This window comes from Macrobrachium nipponense, chromosome 7 (genome assembly GCF_015104395.2).
Source record: "Macrobrachium nipponense isolate FS-2020 chromosome 7, ASM1510439v2, whole genome shotgun sequence".
Lineage (NCBI taxonomy): Eukaryota > Metazoa > Arthropoda > Malacostraca > Decapoda > Palaemonidae > Macrobrachium > Macrobrachium nipponense.
In genome coordinates, this window is record NC_061109.1 from 90,219,878 (window position 1) to 90,242,059 (window position 22,182).

Below are 22,182 nucleotides of genomic sequence, written 5' to 3' on the forward strand. Positions count from 1 at the left end.
AGGATTAATTTTTGTGCCACACGTATATATCCTAACATATATGTGTATATACATACATACATGGTCATATGTATATGTAGCACGTGTAACTTCATAATATATATATATTATATATATATATATATATATATATATATGAAGGAAGGCATTTACATATACTTATAAGTCATATGCATGTAGGAAAGCACGTACATTTGTATATACGTATTCTACCATAAATAAAAACTAAAAGCCAGTCAATTCCCACACGAAACAACCTATACTTAGCCTCCTTCTTTCCAACCCATCCCTTCATTTTCCCGGTAAGCCTTGCAAATCCATCCAACAACGAGGCACCAGAATGACTCGACCATTGAAAACAAGCATAACTTGATAAACAGTCCATTTCATATCGGGGCAATTTTATTTGTATTACGTGCAACGAAAGTTTTGCTCCCCTTCCCCCCAAACCCCCAACCCCTACCCCCATCGCTTTCAAGTTGATGGGAAAACCGCTCGGAGTTTTGCGGCGTGGAGCTGAAATTAGGCATAGGTGTGGTTTTCCTTTTGAGAGAGAGAGAGAGAGAGAGATAAGAGCGAGAGAGAGAGAGAGAGAGGGAAAGAGAGAGAGAGAGGAAAAAAGAGAGGAAAAAATGATAGAAAGAAGGAGGGAGAAAAAAAAAGAACGGAGTGGGGGGAAGAGAGAGAGAGAGAGATAGAGAGAGAGAGAGAGAGAGAGGAAAGCGAGAAAGAAAAAAAGGATAGAAAGAAGGAGCGAGATAAAAAAGAAAGGAAGGAGAGAGAGAGGAAAAAAAGGATAGAAAGAAGGAGATAGATAAAAAAGAAAGACGGGAGGGAAAGAGAGAGAGAGAGAGAGAGAGAGAGAGAGAGAGAGAGAGAGAGACCTTACCTTACAGACCTTACATCTTGGTTCGGGTTGCCCCAGGTCCCTCAGTGTGAGGCACCTCTAATGTCTACCAGAGAGTTTGCTAGTACATCTTCCGTATATTTTGCATCTTCCAATCTTGGATGGTCTGGGATGCAGTTTAGATATTTGTCGAGCTTATTTCTTAAACACATCTACGCTCACTCCTGATATATTCCACAGATGAGCTGGCAACGCATTGAATAGACGCTGCATTATCGATGCTGGTGCGTAGTGGATTAATGTCCTGTGTGCTTTCCTTATTTTCCTGGTATAGCTTTTTTGGGCACTATTAATCTACCTCTGCTTGCTCTTTTCTGATATTTTTAGTTCCATGATATTTTCTGCTATTCCTTCTATCTGTTTCCATGCCTGAATTATCATGTACGTTTTCTCTTCTCCTTTCTAGACTATATAATTTTAAGAATTGTAGTCTTTCCCAGTAGTCTAGGTCCTTACTTCTTCTATTCTAGCTGTAAAGGACCTTTGTTACACTCTCTATTTTGTGCAATATCCTTGATTAGTGTGGGTACCATATCATATTGCAATATTCCAAGTGGACTACGAACATATGTTTTATAAAGCATAATCATGTGTTCAGCTTTTCTTGTTTGAAGTGCCGTAACAACATTCCCATTTTTGCTTTACATTTTGCCATCAGAGTTGCTATTTGATCATTGCATAACATGTTCCTATTCATCATCACACCAAGGTCTTTAACTGCTTCCTTATTTGTGATGGCTCATTATTAGGTCCCCTTATATGCATATAGCTTTCTTTCTCTGTCTCCATATTTATTGATTCAAATTTATCAGAGTTAAATACCATCCTATTTACCTCTGCCCATCATATACTTTGTTAAGGTCTCTTTGTAGAGCGTTCCTATCTTCATCACAATTAATTTCTCTACTTATTCTTGTGTCATCTGCGAAACTACTCACTACTGAATCCTTAACATTATTGTCTAGTCTTCAATCATAATAACAAACAGTATTTGCAGCTAACACCGTACCTTGCGGCACACCGGATATTACCTTGGCTTCATCCGATTTCTCGTCGTTTGCAATAACTATCTGTTTTCTGTTGTGTAAAAATTCTTTTAACCATCTTCCTACTTTATCCACGATATTGTGTTTTCTAATTTTCTTCGCTAATATATTATGGTCTACTTTATCAAGCTTTTGCAAAGTCTAAATAAACCACATCTGTTTCATTTCCGCTTTTCATATTTTTGAATATGTTTCTCACGGGGTGGACTAACAGTTTGGGTTTGTGTACTTTTTTCCGGGTACGAGAGAAAGGAAAGGGCGAGAAAGGAAAAAAGGATAGAAAGAAGGAGAGAGATAAAAAAGAAAGGAAGGGGAGAGAGAGAGAGAGAGGAAAAAAGGATAGAAAGAAGGAGAGAGATAAAAAGAAAGAGGACGGGGGGCGAGAGAGAGGAAAAATTAGAGAAAGGAGGGAGATAAAAAGCCAAGGAGAGAAAAAGAAAGACAGAGAGAGAGAGAGACGGAAAAAAGGAGAGATAAAAGCTAGAAAGGAGAGAGAGAGAGAGAGAGAGAGAGAGAGAGAGAGAGAGAGAGAGAAGAGAGGGGAGAGAGAGAGAATAGAGAGAGAGAGAGAGAGAAATGGAAAAGCAGGATAGAGAGTAAGACACTTATAGACTACTTAACGTAAGGAAAGTGGGGACAAGAAAATGAGAAGAGAGAGAGAGAGAGAGAGAGTCGACCAGATTCATCAAAGTGAGTGAAAAATAGAAAATGGCTAATGTTCGATTTTGTATAATTCACACTCCCACATAGCCCTTGACATAACCTCTATACTGATCTCTCTCTCTCTCTCTCTCTCTCATCTCGTCTCTCTCTCTCTCTCTCTCTCTCTCTGTATATATATTATATAATATATATATATATATATACATAGAGAGACAGAGAGACAGAGAGAGAGAGAGAGAGAGAGAGAGACAAGAGAGAGACAGAGAGAGAGAGATAGAGAGATACGTATATGAAGGTTATGACAAGGGCTATGTGGGATTGTGAATTATACAAATCGAACATTAGCCATTTTCTATTTTTCACTCACGTTGATGAATCTGGTCGACTCTCTCTCTCTCTCTCTCTCTCTCTCTCTCTCTCTCTCTCTCTCTCTCTCTCTCTCAGTCTCCTTCTATTTTATCTCTCTCCCTTTTTTTTTTTTTTTCCAATTTCTCTCTCTGTCTGTCTTTCTCTCTCTCTCTCCTTTCTTTTTTATCTCTCTCCTTCTTTCTATCCTTTTTTCCTCCTCTCTCTCTCTCTCTCCCCTCCTTTCTTTTTATCTCTCTCCTTCTTTCTATCCTTTTTTCCTTTCTCTCCCTTTCCTTTCTTTCTCTCTCTCTCTTTCTCTCTCTCTCTCTCTCTCTCTCCCCACCCCCGTCGTTTCTGTATATATATATATATATAAATATATATATATATATATATTTTATATATATATATATACAGAGAGAGAGAGAGAGAGAGAAGAGAGAGAGAGAGAGAGAGAGAGAGAGGATGTAAAGGCTGTTTTTCATATAGATTTTACTAGGAATATATTACTGTCCAGCCTTGTGAATGCCATTTCTGTCAACACTGTATTAGGACAAAGGCGAAATGGGCCACGATGGGTCCAGAGGAAGCTAATTTATCATCTACTGCCGTGAAGCTATGGTATATTTTAATCCTGAAGAATTCTGGAAACTCGGAGAGAGAGAGAGAGAGAGAGAGAGAGAGAGAGAGAGAGAGAGAGGAAAAAGGAGGAAAAAAGGAGAGAAATAAAAAAAGAAGAGAGAGAGAGAGAGAGAGAGAGAGAGAGGAGAGAGAGAGAAGGTAAAAAGGAGAGAAAGAAGGGGAGAGATAAAAAAGAAAGAAGAGAGAGAGAGAAGAGTGAAAAGAGAGACAAAAAAGAACGAAGAGAGAGAGAGGAAGGAAAGCAGGAAAAGGAAAGAGGAAGAAGAAATAAAAGAAAGGCGAGAGAGAGAGTTGAAGAGAGAGAGAGGAAAGGAGAGCAAAGAAGGAGGAGATACAAAAGAAAGAGAGAGAGTAGATAAAAAAGAGGAGAGAGGAGATAGAGAGAAATAAAAAAGAGAGCAGAGAGAAGAGAGAGAGAGAGAGGAATAAATAAAAGGGAGAGAGAGAGAGCTAAAAGAAGGAGAGAAATAGAGAGAGAGAGAGAGAATGCAAAACTCATTCAACCATGGACGCACGCCACCCTCTAGAGTTCCATAGAGCTTTTAGTAGTAATGACTTCGTTTACGAGATGATATCCCCCTCCCTTTATGAGTCATAAACTTATATGCATAATCTTACAATGATTTCTGAAGCCAGTTAAAGCTCTGGTCCTGCCTAAATTGCGGCCAGAACAATTGGGAAACGTGCGGAATTATACCTCATATGCTGAATTGTTATAATCTTTATTATTTAGAAGAAGAACCCTATTCATATGGAACAAGCCCACCAAAAGGGCCACTGACTTGAAATTCAAGCTTCTAAAAATATGGTGTTCGTTTGGAAGAAGTAACAGAAGGTAATACGAAATACAGAAAGAGAGATTAGTTATCAGGAAAGAAAAAATATATCAACACATTACTAAATAAGTCGATTAGAAATTTAAATAAATGATAAAATACAAGGAATAAAAAAGAAGAACTGCTTCCTTTTATTTTAAGATGTTCAAAATCAATTACATAGTGACATGTGACAATATTGAGACAAAATGGCGCAGCCCTATTACATTGTCTTCTACGCTATATTATTCTCTGTTCGTCAATTATTGCTCATCACCACCCAGTTCTTTCAGTTCGGCTTAACTGAACCACCACGAGAAAATAATATAAAAAAATAACGAATATTTCTCATTTCCCTAAAATATCCCATTAACATTCACTCTCTGTATCAAACCAGTAAAATGAATCATATTGACAAATCTAAGCTGATACCAACAGGCTCTCGAATGACAGTATTGGAAATTACTGACTCGAGTTCATTTCGATCTTTAAGCCAACTAATAACCGGCTTTATTGGAAGCAAGGTCTCGTGTTTCGTCTGTCCTTTAGACGTGATGATATCCCGGTGACAGGCTGAATTAATATTTGGACGACAGTGGCTGGAGAACCCTCAGGATTACGGCCGCCCTCGACATCCGGTATATTGATTCGTTTTGACGTATCGGGAAAGTGTTTGTTCTTGTCAAGATTTGACGGGTTGTTAAAAGGTGACATATATATATATATATATATATATATATATATATATATATATATATATATATATATATATATATATATATTATGTATGTATATATATATATATGTCTATATATATATATGTGTGTGTGTGTGTGTGTGTGTATGTAATGTCATGCATATATCTATATGATATATATATATATATATATATATATATATATATATATATATATATATATCATATGTATATATATATGTGTGTGTATATAATGTGTGTATATATATATATTATTGTCTGTCAGTACTTTTTACTGTTGAATTTTGATATTTTATGTAAATTAAAGTGTACAGTTAATCGTTTTTATCTATATAAGATTCTTAGCATGACTGGAAACCTAATGTATCATAGTGGAGAAATGAGAGGTTTTCAACACCAAAAATACCAAACAATAAAGGATTTCCTAAGCCTCAGAATTGGTATATAATAACCAGGAGTCTTCCACGTGGCCATCTGATCTAAAGAAAGGTTCTCTCCTGAGAGAGAGAGAGAGAGAGAGAGAGAGAGAGAGAGAGAGAGAGAGAGAGAGAGAGGGCCCTAGTCGTTGATTCAACCTGGATATAATTGTAATATTCCTACAGAAAGCAGATAGGCAACGAAAACAGTCACTCAGTCAGTTTCTTGGGATTTGTCCTAAATCCACTGCTTCTCAAACAGACTCCTAAGGTCTGGTGAAAAGTTATGAGCTCTAATACTGAGGAGAAGGGTGCAAGCTTTAATCATTCTGAGTTGCCAAAAGTTGGTCGCAGGTGATTTTTTACTGGTAATCACTAATCCAGTAATTAAAAAACACATAGTTTCTTAATTTCACTAATTTGAAAACAAGAGGTGTTGTACCAAAGCTGATATATGCAAAACTGTTTTTGCTTGCTTTATCTATACATTCAAGATTTTGCACTAAGGCTAAATATTTCAGTTTTATTCATTTTCATCATTTCTGTTTCGTTCCAAGTCTGGTTTTAATCCAGTTAGCTAACAGTATTCTGAATGACAACTAGAAATATAAAAACTGAAGAAGTCAATAAACATCATCTGCCAGTCTCTCAAATTAAAAAAAAAAAAAATAAAATAAAATAACCAAATCCAAATTGAAGGAATCTATTTACCAAAACTTAAATTACAACCAAAAATAAAAAAAACAAGTAAAAAATAAACAACTTAATTGAAGATATCTACTGACCAAAAACTCAAATTACAACCAGAAATAAAAAAAAAACTAAATTCAAAAATGAAAAAAATAATCAAACACAAATTGAAGGAATCGTCAAGAAATCTCCCAAATTACAACCAGAAACATCAAGAATAGAAATAAATACCCCAAAGTCAAGGAATCTATTTACCAATCTCCCAAATTACAACCAGATATATCAAGAATAAAAAATTGATAAACGCAATATCAAGAATTCTATTATACCAGTCTCTCATATCACAACCAGAATCGTCAAGAATAAAAATAAATAACCTAAAATCAATATATATTTGCCAATCTTTCAAATCACAACCAAAACATCAGGAATAAAAAAATGATAAACACAAAATCAAGGAATTCTGTTTATCAGTTTCTCAAATCACTACCAGAAACATCAAGAATAAAAACAAATGAATATCAAAATCGAGAATTCTTTTTACCAGTCTCTCAAATTACAACCAGAAACATCAAGAATAAAAACAAATAAATCTTAAAATCGCAGAATTCTGTTTATCAGTCTCTCAAATTACAACCAGAAACATCTAGAATAAATATAAATAACCCAAAATCAATAATTCTGTTTACCAGTCTCTCAAATCACAACCAGAAACATCAAGAATGAAAAATAAATAAAACCCAAAATCAAGAATTCTGTTTACCAATCTTTCAAATTACAACCAGAAACACCAACTCAAAAATAAATAAATCCCCAAAATCGAGAATTCTGTTTACCAGTCTATCAAATCACAACCAGAAACATCAAGAATAAAAACAAATAAATCTTAAGATCGAGGAATTCTGTTTATCAGTCTCTCAAATTACAACCAGAAACATCAAGAATAAACATGAATAACCCAAAATTATGGAATTCAGTTTATCAGTCTCTCAAATTACAACTGGAAACCTCAAGAATAAAAACAAATAAATCACAAAATCGAGAATTCTTTTTTCCAATCTTTCAAATTACGACCAGAAACATCAAATAAAAAAAATAAATAAATCCCCCAAAAAATACCTGATCCCGTATCTTCAGATCACCTGACCCTCGATATCACTCGCCTTCCGTTCGACCTTCATTAGGGCTGTACCTCACCCCCCCTAACCAACCCACCCAACCCCCTCCCTCCCCACGATGCTATCTTGTTCATTCGACTGTCAATCTCCCATCGGTCCCGGTCGATTGACAGGTATTGTTTAGCGGGGCGAGCCATCAATCATCTGCTGGGAAGTGACCCGTGGCTCTCTCTCTCTCTCTCTCTCTCTCTCTCTCTCTCTCTCTCTCTCTCTCGTTACTTTAAGGCGCTTCATTATTTTACTCTCTACTAAAATGGTACAATTTGAAGCGGTCTCTCTCTCTCTCTTTCTCTCTCTCTCTCTCTCTATCTCTCTCTCTCTCTGTGTCTGAAGCTCTGGTTAATGCACCAGTAGGACTCGATAATGGTGATGGATACGATGGTCTTTTGTTTTAATCATCTCTTCTACTGATTGACGGCTGGTATTGGGTCTGTGTGTGTGTGTGAGTGTGAGTGTGAGTGTGAGTGTGTGCGTGTGTGTATGTATGTTGCGGTTCTAATCACTTTAGAGGGTTTTTCGGCTACTTGATTGAATGGCTATTTCCATTGGTTCTTTATTTTTAGGTTGTCATGACTGTTTTTTTTTTTTTTTTTACTTGGTTTAAAGGTTATTTTTACTCTATTCTTTTTTTCTAGGTTGTCATGACTTTTTATTTCTTTTTGCTACTTGGTTGAAGATAAATTTGACTTTTTTTTTTTTTTTTAAGGTTACGAAGCCGTATTTTACAAAAAAGAATTTACCATTATTTTTACAAAACTGTTTTTAAATATGATTTCCTTTTTAAGTTTTTTGTAAACTTATTTTTGTAAACTTTTTTTATTTTTACAACGGCTTAAAACATTTTTCTACATAACTTTTTTCATATTTTTTATTTTTTACAAAAGTGCTTTTAGGTTTTTTTTTTATTTTCACAAAACTTGTTATTAGCAAAACTAAGAAATCAGTGTAAGTAACATACCACAATGAATAAATTACTAACAGAATAATTTACAAAACAATTTAAAAACACGTATCGATCCTGACCATTCGAAGATCCAGGAAACCAATATTTACAAAACAATTTACAAACACGTATCGATCCTGATAATTCATAGACTCAAGAAGCCATTATTTACAAACAATTTACAAACACTCAAACATTCAAAGATTCAGAAAGCCATTACTTACGAAGGAAACCATAATTTACAAACAATTCAGAAATACGTATCGTTCCTGACCATTTTAAAGATCCAGGAAGCCATGATTGACAAACAATTTTCAGATACGTATCGACAGTGATAATTCAAACATCCAAGAAGACTCCCAAGCAATTATTTAGAAACGATATACAAGCAAGTATCGACCCTTGTAATTCAAAGGCCCAGCCAAACTTCATTCAAAGCAAGGAGTGTTCTTGTTTGGTTGTTTGTCTAACGGTGACCTGAATCACAAGGAAATTCCGTGTTTGACCGCGACGGTGATTTCAAGTCTTTGTTATAAGCCACGAAATCTGTCTTAGGGAGATAAAAGGCAATTACACACTTTAAAAGGAAAATCAGTCTTTGATTTACCTTGTTTTCTGCGGTGTGTGTGTGTGTGTGTGTGTGTGTGTGTGTTTTAATTCACGTTATTTTTAAATCTCGTTTTTGTAATTTTTTTAATACCTGCTTCTTAGAAACCCACGTTTTTTTTATTACAAGTGGTGCCAATAGTCTCTATAAATAGAATAATGAATAGTGTATGACTTTAACCTCACGACATGTATAGGGTAACTACAATAATAATGATAATAATCTGCATAAAATGAGACCCTTTTCTCAGGTGTAAACCCCGATGTATTTTTAAAATGACACTAGGAATACTTTTAACCATTTAAAGTGCGTGATTGGTGTTCGCAGTCTACAACTATGATAAGAATAAAGTTACCATTCCTACACCTACTCTCATCCTAGTTTGATATATCTGCTCTGCAGCACAAGTATAAGCCCTTGCCTTACCTTCCCCCCCCCCCACCACCTCCCCCTGGGGTCGCGGAACTTCGAACACAGTAAATCCCATCAGGAACTCGCAGGAGGAGTCCTGTCAAGAGGATAGAGTCCCGGGGAAGGAGCCATAATTGCGGGCAAATGACGATTTGTTGTCCAAGTTTTTTTTTTTTTTATTTTTTTTTTTTTTTTTTTTTTCCTGATGGAAAATTGTAACTCCATTAGTGAGTCGTCCTGCAATCCTCGGGGATTGTCCTTTGTAGGATGAGTTAGTGCAGGTAAAGGAGGCAGGAGGTAAAAGGGGTAAAGGAGGTATGAGATAAAGGAGTAGGAGATAAAGGGGTATGATATAAAGAATAGGATTTAAAAAAGGTGTGAAGTAGGAAAAAGGAGGTATGATGTAAAATTGTTGGGAGGTAAAGGAATAGGAAGTAAAGAAGGTCTGAGATAAAGGGAGTGTGAGGTAAAGGAGAAAGGATGTAAAGGAGGTAAGAGGTAAATGAGGTAAAGGGGAAGGAGGTAAAGGAGGTCTGAGATAAAGGAGGTGTGAGGTAAAGGAAAACATATAGGAGGTAGGAGGTATACGAGGTAGGAGGTAAAGAAGGTAAGACGTAAAGAGGTAGGAGGTAAAAGAGGTAGGAGGTAAGAGGTAAAGAAAGTAAAAAAAGGTAGTAGGTAGGAGGTAAGAGAGGTTACAAAGTGATATAAGCAGTAGATGAAATGACTCTGATTGCAAATGGAAGTAGAATTGATCATTTCTATCTTAAACCAATAGGAAATAGTAGAGAAAATAGAGGAAAGCTGGGTAGAATAAGAGGGAAAGAAAAACTCTCTCTCTCTCTCTCAGGTTGTCAACGTCACCGGCACGACGAAGCTAAAAAAAAATCCACATTAAAGGTTCACTCAGCCTTTCCGGGGTGACTGAGAGCAGCCATTATTTCTGGGAGAATAAAAGAAAAAACTTAAGGAAATCTGAAAAAATAAATAAATTGAAGGACAGGAGGCCAAAAGATTGAATATGACCTAGAGTATACAACAGGTCAGAGGTCGGCGAGTGAATCAGCTATAGGAAATTACTATTATTAAATAGACAGAAATGCAATGAAATGCATTAAAATGCATTGTTATTTTATTAAATAAACGGAAATGCATTGAAATACAAAGGGAATAGTATCAAGGGAGCAATGTATTGCATCTTCATTTCAACTTTTGAAGCTGCAACCCCTGCAAAGAATCTTAAGTAATGCCTATAGTGCAAAGCGTGAGGTGCACTGCCGGCACTTACCCTCCAATTGGGATTTTCCCTACACGGTAAAATGCCAAAAAAAAAAAAGGCTAAAACATAAGACGAATTTAGCAATTCCTGTTAACACGGGGTCGGTTTCATCGTCCCACATCTATTTCCTGGTCTTGTCAGGCGACACATTTATTTCGTCCAAGGATTAATTCGCGATTTTTTTTTTTTTTTGGTGGGGGGGGGGGGGGGGGTTTTGGGTGGGGGTGCAGGGCGATGGAGGTGGGGACAGCTCGTCGCTGACGCCTTTATTCGTTTCGGTTTCGGGAGATTTATCTATGTACATAAAAGTCGCGTTTTTCGAGAGGATTCGTTTTTAAAGAGAATTCTTGGGTAAGAATTGGATTATGAAAAGTTTAATGTTGATGCTAGAGCTGAAGGGTGAAGGTTGTAGTGACTGTTGTTAAGATTTGTCATTATATATATATATATATATATATATATATATATATATATATATATATATATATATATATATACTTTGTCTTCCTCCTCCATATTGCATTAATTTCTCTTCTGCTTCTTCTCAGCCTCTCACTTTTCCTCTTTTTCCTTCATATACTTTCTCTCTCTCTCTCTCTCCCTCTCTCTCTCTCCCTCTCTCACACACACACAATCCTTCTTCTACTCAACCATTTGTGTCCTAACATTCCTACATGCCACTTCATTCCCCCTCCCCTCTCTCCCTCCCTATTTTCCGTTTCGTCGCGGTTTACACCCACCTTCTCCCTAATTTCACCCTTTCCTTCGCCCCCCCCCCCCACCCACCCTCTCTCTCTCTCTCTCACCCCCCACAAAGCCATCGCTCTTCTTCTGCCACTTGGCAGAGACGGGTGGCTGCAAGATTGATCAAAATGTGGCGACTTGGAAACTCGAAGCGTAAACAAGAAAAACGGTCGGTCCAGAGGAGGCAGCGGTAGGAGAAGGAGGAGGAGGAGGTGGAGGATTCTATCGTAATCTCCTCCTCCCTTGGCCAATTATGCTCCCCGCCCTTTTTTCTTATCATCATCTTCATCTGCTGTGCTCTCTCTCTCTCTCTCTCCTCTCTCTCTCTCTCTTTCTCTGTATGTATGTATGTCTACGTGCATGTATCAGTGTAAATATATATGTATATATAAATATACCTAATGATAAAAACACAGGAATAGTATCATTAAAAACACATAAACAACAGCAACCTAAGAGAGAGAGAGAGAGAGAGAGAGAGCGGAAAAAAGACGAAATGAGAGAGAGAGAGAGAGAGAGAGAGAGCGGAAAAATGACGAAATGAGAGAGAGAGAGAGAGAGAGAAGACGAGAGAGAGAGAGAGAGAGAGAGAGAGAGGAGACAAAGAGAGAGAGAGAGAGAGAGAGAGAGGAGAGAGAGATATAGAGTAAAAAGACAAAATAAGAAAGGGGGAGAGAGAGTCAAATAATAAAATCAGAGAGAGAGAGAGAGAGAGAGAGAGAGAGAATTCGGTCAGGTCATTACGCCTCCCGCCTGGATTAATATTGAAGTTTTATTATGAAGTCTCGGGGTGGGGGTTGGGGGAGGAACATGATAAGAGGATATTAATGGTTCCTGCTGTGAACATAATGAAGGGAAAAATCTCATTAGGAAGTGACAGTAATTAATTCTGCAAAGGTCGTCGCAAGAGGAGGAGAAGGAGGAGGAGGAGAAGGAGGAGGAGGAGGATCACCTTCGATTGGGGGAGGGGGGAGGGGTGGGGTGAGGGGAGAGGGGGAGTTGGGTGGGTGAGGAGAGACGTTTGTTGGGTTGCATTTTTGTGTATATGTAAGTATGTATATGTATATCATATATATATATATAAAATATAGATATATAGATATATACATATATATATATATATATATATCTATATATATATATATATATATATATATATATATACATACATATATTTATAAATATAATATATATATTATATCTATATATATATATATATATATATATATAAAGACCTTACAACCGTATACATATACCTAAACCCATCAAGCTACATTACCCCGTTGCAAATCCAATGAACAGGCAAGGCAGGCCCCGTAACCCCAAAACACTACTCATCCATCTCTTGTCCTCATAAAGGTCCAAGAGGAAATTCCTCATCCATCCATCCATCTGTGCATCCAAGCGAGCGAGTGAGTGAGGGAGAGAGGGAGGGAGGGAGGGGAGGGAGACACCCTCCGGGCCAAAAGCCTCATTGAGCCCAATAATAAAACATGAGATCCACTTCCGGCCCGGCGGAATATAAATGAAACGAAATCCTGGCACATGACCCCATGTGGCACCACAGTGCCAGAGTGTCATTTGGCCGGACAAGGCGCCTTTTTATTGGCCCTTTTATATGCCCCTCCGGTCATCAGACGGGGTCGTTGTGACCTCGCCTCATCGAGAGATGGTTTGACCTGACTTTCATCGGCCGTTTTTTTTGCGGATTTATTATTATTATTATTATTATTATTATTATTATTATTATTATTATTATTATTATTATTATTATTATTATTATTATTTATTATTATCAAGGCGTTAATAGCCGTGGGGGGGCCGGGGGTGATGTTATTCCTTTGACTTTTCTCCGTATGGGAATTTTAATGTTTGTTGTTATTATTTTCATGCAAATATATTGCGTAACAAAACGTACATGAATACATATACAGTCATACACACACACACACACACACACACACATATATATATATATATATATATATATATATATATATATATATATATATATATATATATATATATAATTATATATATATACATATGTATCCAATTCGCTCTATCTCGGAATTAATATATTTTCATACAGGTTAACCGAAGGGGAATTTTTCAGTTGATAATAATTTCGTCCTCTCGTGGATTCGAACCAGCCCGCGCGCGTGTGTGTGTGTGTGTACATATACGGTGTGTGTGTATGTAATCGTGCATGCATGTACGTATCTTTGTGAAACGTCATAACCACATGTCAGCAACTTATTGCACACATATCGCAAATAAGTCGAATACTTGTTAACGACTAATTAGTAGTCCTAACCAGCTGTGCTTCATACAATCATTCAGCATTGATCCAAGATTCGTTCTCCTTGTTGAAAACAAGTCGTTGACTTGTGTTCAACCTGTTACAAACTTATCAAAAAACTCAACTATTATATCCTCCGTTATGTCAAGGACGAACCAATCCAATTATAATTAATTCGACCAATGGAATTCAATTTAGATAGATTTATTTAGAATTTTCATACCAAAAAGGTGCCGATGATATTCACGCTTTCTTCACGAGGGACCTCGTCCTTGACAACAGTTAAAGCATGGAAATTTTCGACGAGTGCAGATTCGCATTCCCTGAAGCCAAAAATCATACGAGAATTATATGAGTACGACTTACAACACGAAAATAGAAACTATTATTATTCTCTTTTTTTTTCTATCACAGTCCTCCAATTCGACTGGGTGGTAATTATAGTTTGAGGTATTATTATTATTATTATTATTATTATTATTATTATTATTATTATTATTATTTTATTATTATTATTCAATTAAAAGAAAACTCATAATACATGAGGTCATAAAATGGTAAAGTTAATCCACAGTAGTATGTATTTGGTTTTGTTATTTAAAATATATACAGCTATATATGTATCTATATATATATATATATATATATATATATTATATATTATATATATATATATATATATTGCTACTTTCAAAATGCATATATCCCCTCTGAGACTGTATAAAATGTTATGTAGAACTGTGCAACATTTTTTCAGATTCCTAGATAGCTTAGAGATAGGATGTTTTAAATGTGTGTTCAGATTTTGCATAACATAATATAAAAGAATATATATAATGTAGAATGTAGAAAGAGAGAGATTTTCTTTGTCTATTTGAAACTACAATTGTTTCCCTATTATGTCAGCATTGTGAGATTGGAGGAACTCCGAGATCCGTTTGCTTTCCTAATCTGTCAACATGTTTGATAAGCGAGATCGAGACTTCATTTGTGTTTTGAGATTCTGTCATCACGTAAGATAAGGGCTTCTGCTTCGGTCGATCGAATCGAGTATGTGTCTTTTTTGAACGGAATCGTCTCATACATGTATGTCTTTGTCAAAGCCATGTGCAGATTACAAATTTTGTATGTAAAGTTGCGTAAGATTTCGAAGCTTCTGGAAGCATTATTGCCAAAAACCTTTTTTCTCATCCACTGTCCAGCTTCCGTAAGGAAGAGAATTTCATTAGATCTTAGATACTCGAGGCATTCACATCTCTCTCTCTCTCTCTCTCTCTCTCTCTCTTCTCTCTCTCTCTCTCTCTCTCCATCACATAGCACTTTTGATTTTAAAAGTAACGTAACGATTTTGTACTTGTTTGAATGGTCACTCGTAACTTGAGAATTTCATATTTGATATTTCTTAGAGTTTATTTAGTGTTGAATAGTGATTTTTGTGGAATCTGAACAAACATTGTTTCGTAACGGCGCCTAGTTTTTGTGAAAGTGTGATACAAGCTGCAGCAAGAAAGAAAGAAATTGGTATACCAACAAGGTAAAGTGTGTTATATTTTTATTAGTTGCAACTAATAACTGATAGGAACAGTGGTTAGGTAAAAACTAATAACTAATAACAGATGGTTACGAAGGTTTGGTAAAAACTGATGGTTACAAAGTTTTGAGTGAAAAGATTTACACTTTTTACACATTGCAAATTTTTTGTGTTTGTTTCATTTTTGTGCATTTTATTCATTTTCTTGTTTGAGGTGTGCCTTTTTATTTTGATATTGTCCACATTTTTCTGTATTTTCATTTGCACTTCACAATTTTAATGACTAAGTTATTTTCATCGCTTAATCATTGCAATTTAATTAAATTTAACACTTGTGAATTAATTTGCATTTACTTAGAATTCTTTTCAAGTTTTATTATTGTTTAGCACTTGTGAAATAATTTCTAATTTTCAATTATTGCCTAACACTTTTGAATTTCAATTGAACTAATTTTCTTGAATTTTGTGATAAATTAATTTTGATTTAATTTTACTTAATTGATTCAAGAATTAATTAAACTTTGATTTGTTTTCAAGTACCAGTAATTTTCCCTGATATTGTGAATTTCACTTATAAATCTTGAGTTTAATAATAAAATTTTGTATTTAAAATTTTTATAAGTATTTTCTTTGTCTTACACCAGTATATTTGCCTTTTGATTATGATTATATTTATGTTAGGTAGAAACATAGAGTGGTAATTGATCTGCTTTCCTTCAATTTACTTGAAGTGACTTAGAATCAGGGAAATACTTAGACTTTTAAAGCTGTTGATGGAGTGATGCCCTTTGATTTAATTTAATTACTAACAAGGATTACCTCACCCCTTGTTTTTTGATGAACTTAGTCTGATTTTCGCAAATACTGGTAAGTTGTTAAGGGATCACTGTTGCCTTCAGAGTATTCAGTCGTTTTAATACCTGTGATGAGGGTTCAGTGTCTGGCTTTTGTGAGGTATCAGTTTAATGAATGGCAAGTGTAGTAACCAGATACTTGGCACTTCGTCACAATATATATATATATATACATATATATATATATATATATATATAGATTTAATATATATATATATATATATATATATATTATAAATAAATAACATACTACTGTGGATTTACTTACCCATTATTGTTTTTTTTTGATTATTTATTATTATTGTTATTAATTTATTCTTATTATTATTTAGTTATTAGTTATTATTATTCATTATTATTATTATTTTATTGACATGAGTCCTGGAGCTACTTCAGCCTCTAGTTTTCTAGATTCCTTTTCAGGGATCTTGGGATCGTGCCTAGTGCTCCTATGATTATGGGTACGATTTTCCACTGGCATATCCCATAGCCTTCTTATTTCTATTTTCAGATCTTGATACTTATTCCATTTTTTTTTCCCTCTCTTTCTCTTCAAACTCTGGTGTCCCATGGTATTGCGACATCAATGGGTGATACTTTCTTCTTGACTTTGTCAATCAACGTCACGTCTGGTCGGTTTGCACGTATCACCCTATCCGTTCTGATACCATAGTCCCAAAGGATCTTTGCCTGATCGTTTTCTATCACTCCCTCAGGTTGGTGCTCGTACCACTTATTACTGCAAGGTAGCTGATGTTTCTTGCACAGGCTCCAGTGAAGGGCTTTTGCCACTGAATCATGCCTCTTTTTGTACTGGTTCTGTGCAAGTGCCGGGCATTCGCTTGCTATGTGGTTTATGGTTTCATTTTTCGTATTGCACTTCCTACATATGGGAGAGATGTTATTTCCGTCTATCGTTCTTTGATCATATCTGGTTCTTAGGGCCTGATCTTGTGCCGCTGTTATCATTCCTTCCGTTTCCTTCTTTAGCTCTCCCCTCTGTAGCCATTGCCATGTGTCATCGCTGGCTAGTTCTTTAGTCTGTCTCATGTATTGTCCGTGCATTGGTTTGTTGTGCCAGTCATCCGTTCTGTCTGTCATCCTCCTGTCTCTGTATATTTCTGGGTCTTCGTCTACTTTTATTAGTCCTTCTTCCCAAGCACTCTTTAGCCACTCGTCTTCACTGGTTTTCAGATATTGCCCCAGTGCTCTATTCTCGATGTTGACGCAGTCCTCTATACTTAGTAGTCCTCTCCCGCCTTCCTTTCGTGTTATGTATAGTCTGTCCGTATTTGCTCTTGGGTGTAGTGCTTTGTGTATTGTCATATGTTTCCTGGTTTTCTGATCTATGCTACGTATTTCTGCCTTCGTCCATTCCACTATTCCTGCGCTGTATCTGATTACTGGCACTGCCCATGTGTTTATGGCTTTTATCATATTTCCGGCGTGAGTTTTGACTTGAGTATCGCCTTGAGTCTCTGCATATATTCTTTCCTGATCGTGTCCTTCATCTCTTGGTGTTTTATATCCCCTCCTTCCATTATTCCCAGGTATTTGTATCCAGTCTCATCTATGTGTTATGATGGTTGCTCCATCTGGTAGCTTATCCCTTCAGTTCTCGTTACCTTGACTTTTGTATGTTGACTAATGGCATTTTTCTATTCCAAACTCCATCCTGATGTCCCCAGATACAATCCTTACAGTCTGGATTAGGGTATCTATTTCCTTGATGCTCTTACCATACAGCTTGATGTCGTCCATGAACATCAGATGGTTGATTCTGTTGTCTCTTTTCTTGAGTTGGTACCCGGCATCCATCTTCTGTAGTACTTTTGTCAAGGGAATCATTGGGCTACTACGAAGAGTATGGGGACAGTGAGTCGCCCTGGAAGATCCCTCTCCTGATATTAACCTCTGCTAGCCTTTTATTACAGAGCTTGTAAGTATTGTATTCCAGTTGCGCATTGTATTTTTGAGGAAGCTGATGGTGTTTTCCTCTGCCCCATATATTCTCAGGCATTCTATTAGCCATGTGTGTGGTATCATGTCGAAGGCTTTCTTATAGTCTATCCATGTCATGCTTAGGTTGGCTTTCCTTCTCCTACTGTTCTTCATTACCATTTTGTCTATCAGGAGCTGGTCTTTTGTGCCCCTACACTTCCTTCTGCAGCCTTTCTGTTGGTGGGGGATGGTGTTTGTCTCCTCTAGGTAGTTGTATAGCCTTTCACTGATGATATTTGTTAGTAACTTCCACATTATTGGTAGGCAGGTGATAGGCCTGTAAGTTACTGGCTATATTTCCCTTACTCTTGTCTTTTTGTACTAAGGATGTTCTTCCTGTGGTCATCCATTTGGGTGCATGGTGATTTGAGATACAATGCTGGAGTTGTTCTGCTATTGTGGTGTAGGGCCTTGAAGTTTTTGAGCCAGTATCCATGGACTTCATCGGGACCTGGGGCTTTCCAGTTGGCATTTTCTTTAGTTGGTGTCTGACTGTGTCTGTCGTGATCTCTGTGAATCTTTGTTTATTCTCCCTGTTTCTTCTTCCTTAACTTCCTGGAGCCATTATTATTATTATTATTATTATTATTATTATTATTATTATTATTATAAGTAATGGCTACTATAGCAGCGTTACACTTGTAGAGATTCTTCTCTATATTACGAATAGCGGCTTTTTCCGTGCTACTTAAACAGACTAGTAGAGCGCCTATAGAGGTCATGATCAAATACAGGATCAAAATAGGTGTATATATTTGAATTCTACAGATAACTATGATACCATAGTCATCAAAGTCATAGAGAAAATCGTTAATGACTTTGATGACATGGTATCATAGTTTATCTGTAAAATTCAAATATACACCTATTTTGACCCTGTATTTGACCATGACCTCTATAGGCGCTATACTAGCCTGTTTAAGTAGCACGGAAAAAGCCGCAATTCGTAATAAAGAGAAGAATCTCTACAAGTGTAACGCTGCTGAAGTAGCCATTACTTTTAAACAATATGCTTGAGAGAGGGTTTGCTTCCTAAGTACACTATTATTATTATTATTATTATTATTATTATTATTATTTTATATTATTATTATTTTAGTATTATTATTATTATATTATTTTATTATATCAAGACGATGAACCCATATTCATATAGAACAAGCCAACCAAAAGGGACCATTGACTTGAAATTCAAGCGTCTAAAGAATTTAAACAAAAGGTGATGGGAAATACATAAAAAAGATATCACTTTTAATAAAAAAAAAATAGACTGACGAAATAATAAACATACAGAAAAAAGAAGAGGGCATTATTAACAAAAAGAAAAAATATATTGACAAACTAACATATAGAAAAAAAGATGTGGATAAATTATGAATACAAAAATGCAAATAAAAACTAAGTGTTTATTAGAAAGAGTACATTTAATTCCCCAGAGGGGAGACATCACGTCCCGTGGAAATCCCCAGGTAAGATGCTCTTGTCTTCCGGGGATCCCCACCCCGACCCCATCCCACCCACCCCCCGCCAATCAACCTCTGTAAGTGGTCCCAATTTTCGCCCTAATTCTCACCCCACTGACCACTTGTCGCAGTGCACCACCACCTCCATCTTTCTCTCTTTCCTCTGCTTCTTCTGGGCTCTCTCTCTCTCTCTCTCTCTCTCTCTCTCTCTCTCTCTCTCTCATACACAAATTTTTGGCACACTATTTGGTATCCTTTTGAGACAATTGTTTTATTCGAAATATTTGTTATAAGAATTCTCTCTCTCTCTCTCTCTCTCTCTCTCTCTCTCTCTCTCTCTCTCTCTCTCTCACACACACACACACAAAGAAATATTTAGCACACTATTTGGTATCCTTATAATACAATTGTTTTATTCGCAATAATTGTTATAGGATTTTGCCACACGCCCCCTCCTCTCTCTCTCTCTCTCTCTCTTTCTCTCTCTTTAATATTTGCCATACTGTACTATTTGCTTTTATTCGAAATATTTATTATAGGATTCCCCCCCCCCCTTCCCTCTCTCTCTCTCTCCCTCGTCTCTCTCCCTCTCTCTCTCTCTCTCTCTCTCTCTCGATCCTGGTCAAGGTTAGACTTTGTGCCAAGGAGAAATGGCTAGTACTGCACACTTCATCATCATGTATTTCCCTATTTCTTTATTACTGTCGCATTGTTTTTCTGTTTCCCTGAAATCGCATAGAAAACTGATGTCCAATAAATCAGAGACTCTACCAAATATCGCCATTTTTATTTCTTTTCTTTTATTTTATTTTTTTTTATTTTTTTTTTGCAAGTGGGGTCTCGTCTTTCTGCATTTCCCTTTACCTCGTCTTACTTCTTCCTAATGAACACCTTAATCTTCTTTGGAAGCTTAAAGAATTTCAAGTCAGTGATGACCCCTTTGATGGGCTTGTTCCATATGAATACGTTTCATCTTCTGAAGAAATAATAATAATAATATATCATCATCATCATCATCATCATCATCATCATAATAATAATAATATGCTGGAAGTAAACCGTCTTTTAAACATGTTTTATTGGAAGTAATTGCTGCCTCAGCAGGGTTTATTTTATAAAGGTTTTTCTTTATTTTTCTAATTATTGTTTTCTCATTGTTGGCATGTCTCAAATAGGTAATAGTCAAAATCTATTTAAATTTATTAAAAATGCCGGTGGCATTAGTCAAATTTCCAGGGTATGTCCCGTAGAGTTTATTGCAACCAAAATCTTACATTGTGCCAAGAAGTTTCTCTCGATAATTAAGCCAGAGTTTAATCTTAATTTTAACAAAACCAATTTGTTAACGTCTTTTATGCATACACATGCACATATTATTATTATTATAATTATTATTATTATTATTATTATTATTATTATTATTATTATTATTCCAGTACATGAAACCTCTTCAAATGGAACAAGCACACCAAAGGGGCCACTGACTTGAAACCGAAGAAGTCCGTTTCGACCTCCCACCGCGTAAGACACAACCCACCCCCCACCCAACACTGCAGCAGTAACTGTTCACGATACAGAGCCAGTGATTGTTCATCGCCCCGGGAGGAGACGCGAAACCGCGACATCTGAGCTGCATGACCCAGACGCTAACCACCAACCATACCAGCGAACCAGCTAGAGACGTAGGTATGACTATAAATAATTCCATCGAAAGCAAATGACGAAGCGCCCTAAAGTTTAAAGTGTCTGAACGAGGGTCCTTTTTCTCCAGTCCAAAAACTGGGGATGAAACCTGCACCAGATCGGGAGAGATCGAAGAGAGGCAGAAACCTTTTCCTGGACGAATAAAGATTGAAAACAAAGAAGGAGAAGAAGAAGAAGACGAAGACAAGGAAGATGATGATGATAAAATATTTCTGGGTACAGTGATTCTTCTTCGTCCCAGGAATGGAAAAGTATGATAGTTTATCCTTTTTTTAGTTATTGACTTATATTTCATTAAATGTGTTACCATATAACATAAGAAAGAATGCAACCGAGTTTTCTGTCCAGTGGTGGCCTCAGCCACGGCCCACAATACTCTTAGCCGCAGCCCATGAAATTAAAAAACGGTCCGGTGGTGGCCTATGTTGTTGGTACCTATAGCGCTGGCAGAAGTACAATTATTATGGCTAACTTTCACCGTAAATAAAAGAAAAACTACTGAGGATAAAAGGCTGTAATTTGGTATGTTTGATGATCGGTGGGAGGATGATCAACTTACCAATTTGCAGCCCTCTAGCCCCAGTAGAGTTTAAGATCTGAGTGCGGACGGACAGACAAACCTTTCACAATAGTTTTCTTTTACAGAGAAAAATCATCAATAGGTAAGTACGGAACAATTTAAAACTTACTACGTACAAAAACCTCTGTGAGAATTTACTTACTTACTCCTGTTGCATGGAGGATTCCCAATGCTTGTAACAGGCGACGGTGATCTGGTGCGAGCGTTAATGGGTCACAATGGTACCTGGAACAAGAATAAGACAGCTCGTTAAACTTTGGGTCAGCAAGATTTTGAGTTTGTATTATCGAGTCAGATTAGATAAAGGATTTACCTATTGGAGAATCTGAAAGTTGGTTAT

General features: G+C 36.4%; 2 protein-coding genes across 2 annotated transcripts in view; one reads left to right on the plus strand and one right to left on the minus strand.

The window, feature by feature from the left end:
* Positions 1–22,182, minus strand: part of LOC135217433 (uncharacterized) — a 142,969-nt gene that overhangs the window by 49,131 nt on the left and 71,656 nt on the right. Inside the window, exon 2 of the mRNA XM_064253300.1 lies at positions 21,985–22,067. The gene's annotated coding sequence lies outside the window, so the exon portion shown is untranslated. The remainder of the gene's footprint in view (positions 1–21,984; positions 22,068–22,182) is intronic.
* Positions 20,767–22,182, plus strand: part of LOC135217647 (protein TonB-like) — a 29,717-nt gene continuing 28,301 nt past the window's right edge. The window contains exons 1-2 of the mRNA XM_064253613.1: positions 20,767–20,795; positions 21,330–21,478. Of these exons, the coding sequence (XP_064109683.1) occupies positions 20,767–20,795; positions 21,330–21,478 (178 nt within the window). The remainder of the gene's footprint in view (positions 20,796–21,329; positions 21,479–22,182) is intronic.